Below are 10,218 nucleotides of genomic sequence, written 5' to 3' on the forward strand. Positions count from 1 at the left end.
AATCCAGTTTTTTCTCTCTTTCCCCCCCTTTCTGTCTCTCCAAGGTTTATCCAGAGGGTTATCGTTATCAATGAAGTGGTTTTCCGAGCTTTGTAGACGTCACGACCAACAACAAAAACGAGAACAACGTAATTCGTTTTTTTAATTTAATGGAAAGAAAAAAGTAATTTTTACAATTATTGATTTGCAAATAATAAATGAAAAATTTTTTTTTTCCAGTAATAAATAATTTTTATGTAAAAATATTAACCTATTGACCCGTTTTGACCTTTTTAAACTCGCGTTTTGACATCGTCATTCTGCACATTGCGTTTATTTAAAAAAAAAAAAAAATTTCATCTTTTACTAAACTCAAATGTGAACTTTTATTTTATTGAGTAAGGTAAAAAATTTCTGGTTTTAATGGAAAAAAACTGGAAAAAAAACTAATTTTCCCCCATTAAAAACGACTCGACATTTGTATAATTCTCCATAATTAAAAAACTTCCAGACTTATAAATCAAAAAAAAAAAAAAAAATTTCCAGTTCCAGTTCAATCATCTTTTCGAATGCGATTTTTTTTCTCAAATTGATGTAATGATAACTGGAAGATGATTGTGGTTTGAATTCTTTTTTTTATAAAATTCTTCTCCATTCGGAGTGAATTTTTTTTTATTGGGTTGGCAACTGCATTGCGGGTTTCATCAAGGGTTAGTTAGTATCTGTTTTGAGTAGGTTTACATTTTTGCACAGAACTTTTGATACCTTTTTATTTGGTACCTTCTGTAACATTCAGTATCGAAATTTCATTTAAAAGATGAAGAGCCAAAGCCAAAGCCAAGCCGAAAGGCTGCTAATGCTTCACAACCCCATAAAAAGTTGTGGGGCTGTGTATGGTGATGAAGCCTCAAAAGAACGACAGTGTCCAAAGGCTCCCAGTGGGGTCAATGATGATCCCCATTGATTACGATCGACATAGTTCGACAAGGGACATTGCAAAGAAGCTAGATGTGTCACATAAGTGCCTTCAAAACTGCCTACGGTGTCTTGGGTACCAAAAGAAGCTTGTTGCATAACCTTGGGGAGCGTAAGACGACTTGGTCTTTGCGATATGCTTCTTAAACGTAATGCGAATGATCCATTTTTCAAACAAATGGTCACCGGAGATAAAACAACCTTTTGAGGAAAAGATCCTCGTGGTCTAGGCAAGGCAAACAGACACCAAAAAAAGGTACTGTTATCAGTTTGGTTCGACTACAAAGGCTTAGTCTACTTCGAGCTGCTCCCCCACGAAATCAGACCATAAATTCAGAGGGCATTCAAGAAAAACGATTAAAATCATCTTTCTCCAGACTCTTCGATTTTCATTCTTCATTAAATTTTCCAGAAAACATTTTTTAAATAATGATAAAAAGTATGATAAGGCAAAATGTTTTTTTTAAAAAATCATTTGACGTAAATGAGTCGCCCTATAAAATTAAACAACTCGTTTTTTGTATAATTTTTTTTTTTTTTTTTTTGCAAATCCCCCCGAAGGGCATAAAAAGATGACCGGTCATTAATTTCGTTAAATGGAAAAAAAAAAAAAAATTAAAGGTTGGCTATTACGTTCGCCCCGTTCTCCAGTACCTGGAATCAAACTTTAAAAAACAAAACAAATTTTTTTTTACATTAACGTAACATATTAACGACATTTCCGAATAATAATAAAAAAAATTTTCGGTTTTACCAGGTCGTACCTTAAAAACAAATGTGGAAAATTTTTTAATAACACGACGGGAATGAAAATTTCAAGGTCAATAAGCTTTTATTACGTCATACGTTACGTCAAACCGAAAAACTTTTTTTTTCGGAATTTCCATTTCCCCCAAAAATTTTTATAAATAAGTAAGGTCACTCGATGTATTTAATAAAAATCGAACCTTCAAGGCCTTAAATCAGGTTTTGTTATTATTCGATCGATACAATATATACTTAATACGGCACTGAAAATTTCTTTTATTTAGTTTTAACAGAAAAAAAAAATGTCGCCATTCATCGCGGGAAAATTTTTTTAAGATAATAATTTAATCGACCTTGACCTGTAGGGTCATTTTTATAATTTTCTACGGGGTTTAGCACCCCCTCCCCTTCCCAAAAATTTTAATTACTCCCATTCCCGGTTACGTATAAAAAATAAAAAATTATGACGTCATTTCCGATGCATTTTTTGGCATTGTTATGTTCGTTACATAACAAAAATGACTTTCTATTTTATTCTTCTTCTTCGTCTCCTCCCCTCCCCCTCACCGTAACCAATCGAGTTTGTTTCTTACTTTTTGGTTGTTTGGTTGTTTGTTGTTTATAAACTTCGATGACGAAGACAGAAACAAAAAAAAAAAAAAATTAGAAAGAGATAAAAAAGGAGGTTCGACCAGGCCTCGATGTTAGTAAAAAAAAAAAAATTAAACTTTAGAGTGGGGAGGGGGGCACGCACTGGAATCCTTTAACGATATTTTTTTTTAAAATAAAAAATCATTTCGTATTTTATATCGGTTTAAATAACATGAATTTATTTTTTTTCATAGTTTTGGCACTTACGCCAATTATTATTATTATTATTAAAGGAGAACAAATTGTAATAAATAGAGAAAGTGATTTCGGTGAGTTTTATTATTATTATTTTCCTTTCTTACGGATTATGCGTTTATTTTAATTGATAACATTCGGATATTTTCGGGAGCGAACGATGAGGAAAAGAAGAAGAAGAAGAAAAAAATTAATTTTTTTTTTTTTTTCGATAAATTCCAGTTAAAATATTTTCAAAATGTCGGAAAGGTAGTCCGGATTTTGACGAATGTATAAAAAATGGGGTGAACGCTGCCAGGCCATATTTTAAAACGGGTGTCAAAGAATTCAACATACCCCCTTTTGATCCATTTTACGCAGAGGAAGTCGTTCAAGTGCGTGGGAGTCACGGATTATACTATAAGCTAACAATAAGAAACGTTTACGAAAGAGGATGGACTAATTCGCACGTGTATAAATTTCAAAGCGATTTAAATAATCAACTGATACGTTATCATCAATTTTTTCCAGCCAAATATTTAGACGGGTCGTGGGAAATTGAAACGAATATTTTCAAACCTTATAAAAATTCTGGAACGTTCAATTTGGGCCTATGTAAGTTTTATCGTATTTATTTATCATTATTATTATCATCAATATATATTTTAAAAGGTACGTACCTACGTCATCTCTACATATTAATTTATTACCTTTTATCACCTTGACACAATATTCACTTTTTTTTTTGCACTTAATTTTGCATTTATTTATTTATTTATTTTTATATAAATAATTAATAATGATAATAATGATAATGATAATGATAATAACGACAAATTCGTTTGATTGTGCAGTCAATTACACTCAAGTAACAACGGCAGGAGTTAAAAAAGGTTATCACGCTGATCCCAATGCACCTTTTCACGTGAGGATACAAGCTCTTCAATGTGGAAACATGGAACTGCACATAAAAAATTTAATACCATCATGGCGTTCTTCCGGAGGTTGGTATCCCTTGTTCACGCACCCACCCACCCACCGATGCACACTAAAACTTTTTCCCTTTTCCAGATCAGTTTGTCGACAGTCTTATCAGAATCGGTTGGAAACCTGGATTCGAATTATCAAAACCTATAATTGACGATCTCGTGAGCACGGCATTCACGAAAATATTCAACGACGCGTTTAAAAATTTCCCGTTCGATAAATTTTTTAATTAATCAATACATAAATATCGACGCCATTTTTATTTAATTTTTAGGTATACGCGAATAAAGTGTTTGTTAAACTACCTAAACTTCACCCTTGATTTTGTTCTAAGTCTGATTGTTTGTTTATTTATTTGTTTTTTTATTTTATTAGGTAATAAATTATATTTATTACTCTACGGATAATCTCAACAAATAATATTTTGCTGATATTATTATTATTATCATTATTAATTAATTAAAAAAAATATTTTGTTTGACATTTTTATACACAATTAATTATAAGTTGTAGTTTAGTTGTAATTATAATTATTATTATTATTTATTTATTTTTTTTATTATTCTATCTATCGGGGGGAGGGGGAAGGGTAATAATAATTTTTATCAGGGTTATGTTAATTGTATTGCTTAAATTTATAATAAAACAATTAAAAAAATGATTTTGTCTTTTTGTTTAAACCTAAAAGTTTTCCGAAAGTTAAGTATTGATTTAAAATTTTTGACGATACTATTAATAAGAATTTAATTTGCGTTTTGTTATTAAAAGTGTTAATTAATTAATAACGTGGTATAAAATATTCGTGCGATTAGATAAACTATAACAGTTGAGTATTATTATCAGTATGAAGACTATAATAGGGGAAGTTTTAAATAATTTTTTTGCCGTTTTTTATTCCGCGCCAAAAAATCAAACGGAAGCGAAAGGATTCGAAGGGGAGAAGAATTCATCCGGGGAAAAATCTTCTGGAGGATATATAATTAAAGCTCCAGATTTACCCTGTCCGGAAGGAACTGTGAAAGATCATACCGGAAAGTGCAGGCCGATTTGGGAATAATAAATTTTTGGTAAATATTTATATTTAATGTTTTTTTCGTTGTTGTTGTCCTTTTTTCTTATTTTTAAGGAAAAAAAAACGAGGGTGGAAAAAAAGGAGAATGAGCCAAAACATTCCAGCCTAGCACCGGTAGTTTTTGTTCGGTGGTTAAAGATGGGAGAGGGCCTGGCATTATCGTGGTGAAAGACAATTCTTCCTTTTCTATTTGCTAGCTCTCGTCATTTTTCTTGGATGACTTTAACCTCTGAATTTATGGTCTTTGTGTCAGCAACTCAAAAGTATACTACGCCTTTGTAATCCCACCAAACTGATAACAGTACCTGTTTTGATGCTTGTTTGCCTTGCTTAGACCATTAGGATCTTTTGCACAAAAGGTTGTCATATACAACCCACTTTTTATCTCCGGTCACCATTTCCTTCAAAAATGGGTCATTCGCATTGCGTTTAACAAGCATATCGCAAAGACCAAGTCGTCTTGCACTCCCCAAGGTTATGCAACAAGCTTCTTTTGGTACCCAAGACACCGTAGGTAGTTTTGAAGGCACTTATGTGACACATCTAGCTTCTTTGCAATGTCCCTTGTCGAACTATGCCGATCATTAACAATTAGGGCCTTTCTTTGGTCATCATCGACCTCTACTGGACACCCAGAGCACTCCTCATTTTTCAAAGAAAAATCTCCAGAATAGAATTTCGCGAACCTGACGTTCTATTAACGCTTCATCACCCTACACAGCCCACAACTTTTTATTGGCTTGTGAAGCCAATAAAACTCTTTCAAAAAAAAAAATAAAAATAAAATGTGGAGGAATCGCTCGCTTTGGCTCTCAATCATGTTTAAGTGTCTTTTACTCGCACCCAAATTAAGAGTTCAGTATTGATACTGAATGTTACAGAAGGTACCAAATAATAAGGTACCAAAAGTTCTGCGAAAAAATGTAAACCTACTCAAAAACAGGTACTAACTAACCCTTGATGAAACCCGCAATGCAATTGCCAACCCAATAAATATAGAAAAATTACAATTTCGCCTTATAATTATTAAATTGTGCAATTTTTTATACACAAAAGTAAAAAAGTAAACGGGGAAAAAATTATTTATTTTTTTTAAAAACAATCATTAATTAAAGTTTAAATTATTACTGCCACGTCAATTCAAAACCAACAAAAATACTTTTTTTTTTTTTTTTAATAAAAGGAAAGAAATCAAACGGAAAATTTATTAATAATAACTAAATAAAATTATTTATCAAAAACATAAGTTAATTATAATGACTATGATTTGAAAAACGATAATTAAAAACTCGTATTTAATTAACGCTAACGCTAACAATAACAATTTTTTTAAACAATAAAAACTCAAAATTAATAATAATAATAATTAACTTTGGTCAAAAAAAAAAAAAAATTATTTTTTTATTAATTCATTTTAACACGTCGACATCATCATCATCATCATCATTCTAAACTAAATATAATAATTATTATTTAAAGCCAAATCACGAACGAAGACTAGCTATCATTTATTAATTAATATTTTTTTTTTTAAATAATTACGTGATGATGATGCTTGTGTGCGTGTGCGTGTGCGTGCACGTGTTAAAAATTAAAAGGAATTTTACAATTTTTCCGGAAACAAATCGTCGTAAGGTACCAAATCGGATACGTTTGAAAGAATTAAATGAACGACTTCGGCCAAAGCTTCAGCGACTCCAGGACCTAATTCTTTACTAACCTCTTTCCAATTTTCGTTTAAGAAATTATTCGTTTCCGGTCCTACAAATTAATCGTTTATAATTTTTGTTGGTTTTTTTTTGTAAATGGCGGAAAATAAAAAGAGAAAAAAAAAAAAAAAACGACTCACCTAAAAGTTTATCACCGTTGAATAAATTATCAAATTGTAATTTCATTCCTTTGAAATCGTATGTTATTTGTCCTTTTATAGGTTTCACATAATCTTTTCCATTTTTTTTTGATATTTCGTATGGGAAATCATACGTGAACGTTAACTCGCCTAAAAAATCAAAATATTATCTTCTCGAATAACAAAGAAACAAATAAAAAAAACCATTTCCGTTTTACACTTACGTAGTATTAAATACGATGGACCGCTTCCAGATATTGGAAGAATTAAAATTCTTCCAGACATTTCGTAATGTGATTTTATCGTCATTTGTGGAAGTGAAAATTTCATAACGATTCTTTTATTATCGAAATCAAAACTGCATAATGACAATAATAATAATAATTATTAGATTTTTAAGTAAAAAAAAATCCCGCTGGAAAAAAAAAGACAAACAAACCTGGAACTATCGACGATCGTTTCATTAAATCCGTATATGTTTGCATTTTTTAATTTTATCTTTAAACTTTCCCCCTGATTTATGTTCAATTCCGGTAAAATCAACGGATTTAATTCTGGTATTTTATATTTTCTATCACCTGAAAATTCAACAAAAAAAATTTTTTAAATATAAAATTCAAAGGAAGAGAGAGAGAGAGAGAGAGAGAGAGGTAAAATATTATTATTATGGTACGATATTGAAAGATGGCCAAGAAAAAAAAAACAATTATTTTTATTTTTTTGGAGAGTCAAGAGAAGAAGAATCCCCCTTGAAAGATTATTTTATTTTATTTTATTTATATTCATGCGGGATTTAAATTTTAAACAACGTTGCCAACTGTAAAAAAAAAAAAAAAAAAAAAACAAGTTTTCCAGTCTTCGTCCGTGTGTACGCGCGCGTTTTCGTGCGTTTTTTTTATTTTTATTTTTTTTCTTTACCTTCGTAATCCTTATTTTCGCTGGCTGAGAATTCAAAAAAAAAAAAAACATCATTATCATTATCATCATTATTATTTTTATCATTATCGACTATTATCATTATTAATTTATATAATTAATAATTATTATAAGTTAATTATAAGGTTTTAATAAAATTTTATTTAAAAAGAAAAAAAAACTGTGCCGCGACTTTGACCCTTAAAAATTTTTTTTATGAGCGATCGTAAAATGCTTGAGGTGGGTGCGTGTGTGAGTGCGTGTGCGTGCGTAAATTCGTGTTAATCCGTGCGTGACATTAATCAATTAACGATAAATTTTAAAAAAATTTTATAAACTTTGTCATTAATCCGACGGATGAAGCAATACTTGTTTTAAAAATTTTCCCTCCTCCCTCATTTTTCCAAGTTTATTTCGAAAAAAAAAATTTGGGGAAGAACGTGGAAGGAGAAAATTTAATCATTAGCGGATAATTACACGTCGTCGTATGACGAATAAATAATAAACTTAACGAACCTTAATTTGCGGGGGAAAGACATAAAAAAAAAACGCACGCGTATCGCACGCAATGACTTGTTTTGGTAGTGCGTAACCCAGGTCATGGAAACGTTATCAAATTTTATTGATAATAAAAAAATTTTCCATACTTTCCCGAAAAAAAAATTCTCCATAGATTTTAGTTTTTCCAGTTAAAACTCAAAGTGGGAGCGGATTTAAATTAATTTCTCTAAAAATTTCCCAACCTCCCCCCCATTCACAAAATTTCCTCGCGGAAAATTTCCTCGTACGACAATTTTTTTTTTTTTTTTTTTTTAAAACCCATCCCAATTTTTCCTCTTCCATTCCTACAATCTACCATTCATTTCTTACTTTTTTATACACGTCCGATTAAAAAAAAAAACGAAAAATTCGCAGTCGATGACGTCATTTCCGGTGTTTCCGGTTCGAAAATTTAATAAATTCGCGACTACGACGACGACGAAAATTTCCTCGCATTTTCAATTACATAAAAGTCACGCACATATCATCGAAAAAAAAAAAAAAAAAAACCAAACCAAAAAAAAGTCCAAATAATAATAATACTAATAATAATAATAATAATATTAATCATAAAAATATTAATTAATTAATTAATTACCTTTAATTAAAAATGGTATAGATTCTTGTCCATGTTTTCTAGCACATTCGTTAAAATTCGGATCCGTTCTTGCACACGGTTTGAAATAACTCGCTTTAAAAAAAAAAAAAAAATACAAAATAATAATAATACAAACAGACAAACGAACAAACAAACAAACGACAAAATAAAAATTAAAAAATTAAAAAAATTAAAAAATTAAATAAATAAATAAACTTACGAATCTTTAAAGACTCCGCTTGACCGTGTAATAAAACCGAAATAAAAAATAAAAAAAATTTACCGTACATTATTATTATTATTGCTATTTAGAGGGATCCGATCCCGACAATCCCTGGAACTAAACTGACACTGCAAAACATCTGTCATTGTGTAAAAATGGCGCTAATATATTATTAAAATAGATCGTATAAAAAAAAAAAAAAAAAAAAAAAAAAAAAAAGAAAAACTTGGCGGGTTTCTTCGTAGTTGTAAAACTTGTTACGCGTTTTTTTTTTTTTTTTCAGCTTAGGACGATCATTCAAGGTTGTGTCATCGATGCATTGATCATGATGGTATTTTTTTTTATTTTATTTCGTAATTGCTTCCGTTTGATTCTTCTATCGATCATTCGATCATTCAATCAATCAATCAGTCATTCATCTTTAATCCCCTCCTCTTCTTCTCCTCCTAAAATCGCGGCGTCATAATCAATCGAACCCCTAACAATCATCATTATTTCCCCACCCCCCTCTCATTTCGAAAGTAATTAATTTTTTTTTTTTTATATTATGTACATTTATGTAAATAAGTGCATACATAACCTTCGATTAAATAAATTTATTTGTTATTTATTAATAAATAAAAATTTATGTATGTATTTGTATTCTCTTTCGATTTTTTTTTTTTTTTTTCACTCACTTCTCGGTGTTATTGAGTATTATTATTATTAAATAAAGGATAAAATTATAAAAAATTAATTATTTAAATAAACGATTGTCCACGTCATCGATTTATTAAATAATAATGTACATAATATATAATTTATTAACGTAAAAAAAAAAAAAAAATTAAAATTGCATTTATAACCACCTTGAATTTAATAAACTTCATGCGGTTGCCCTTTACTTTCCTCATTACTTACGTAAAATCATGATAATTATTATTATTATTATTATCATCGCGACTGCGTAAATGATGATGATGATGATGATGATGAGAATTGCGACGGCGGCGATGGCGACGACGGTGACGATTTTTTAATAAAAATCTCCATTACGAATTTTTTTTGTATAATAAAAAAAAATGTCGTTACACAATAAAAAACCGTTAAAAATTTAACCTTTTTTTTTAAATAAATAAATTTTAATAAGGTTATTGACCCCCCAAATAAATAATAATAATAATAAAATTTTATCTAGTTTTGTAACTTTTTTTTCGAATATTTACATAGTCGACAAATCAAATCAAAAAAAAAAATTATTTTTAATTTTAACCGTTAAAAAAATAACAACGACCCGTTTCGAAAGATGATTTTTTACTTCTTACTCCCCCGCTTTCTTCCCCCCAACTCCCATCCCCCCTAGGGGAAAAAATAAATAAATTAAAGAAAAAATTCGGGATTGATTCGTACCACCGAATTTTTTACCTTCCGCGATTCGCCAACATGTTTCCGCACGTTCCAATGTCGTACCCAAAAAAATTTATTATCATCATCATCATCATCATCATCATCATCATCATCATCATTAT

At 29.9% G+C, this 10,218-nt stretch overlaps 2 protein-coding genes across 2 annotated transcripts; one reads left to right on the forward strand and one right to left on the reverse strand.

Moving 5' to 3' along the window:
• Window positions 1-2,524: 2,524 nt before the first annotated feature.
• Window positions 2,525-3,746, forward strand: Phum_PHUM535130 (uncharacterized protein; the record flags this gene model as incomplete). The annotated part of the gene is made up of 4 exons (XM_002431503.1): window positions 2,525-2,621; window positions 2,770-3,141; window positions 3,381-3,530; window positions 3,598-3,746. 4 exons carry the CDS (start codon window positions 2,525-2,527, stop codon window positions 3,744-3,746), a joined length of 768 nt encoding a protein of 255 aa, XP_002431548.1.
• Window positions 3,747-6,188: 2,442 nt separating this feature from the next.
• Window positions 6,189-6,764, reverse strand: Phum_PHUM535140 (protein takeout precursor, putative; the record flags this gene model as incomplete). Its single annotated transcript, XM_002431504.1, has 3 exons — window positions 6,189-6,346; window positions 6,435-6,584; window positions 6,659-6,764. 3 exons carry the CDS (start codon window positions 6,762-6,764, stop codon window positions 6,189-6,191), a joined length of 414 nt encoding a protein of 137 aa, XP_002431549.1.
• Window positions 6,765-10,218: the final 3,454 nt, after the last annotated feature.

The sequence above is a fragment of the Pediculus humanus genome, genomic scaffold (assembly GCF_000006295.1).
Source record: "Pediculus humanus corporis 1103172108289 genomic scaffold, whole genome shotgun sequence".
In the NCBI taxonomy this organism is placed as follows: domain Eukaryota; kingdom Metazoa; phylum Arthropoda; class Insecta; order Psocodea; family Pediculidae; genus Pediculus; species Pediculus humanus.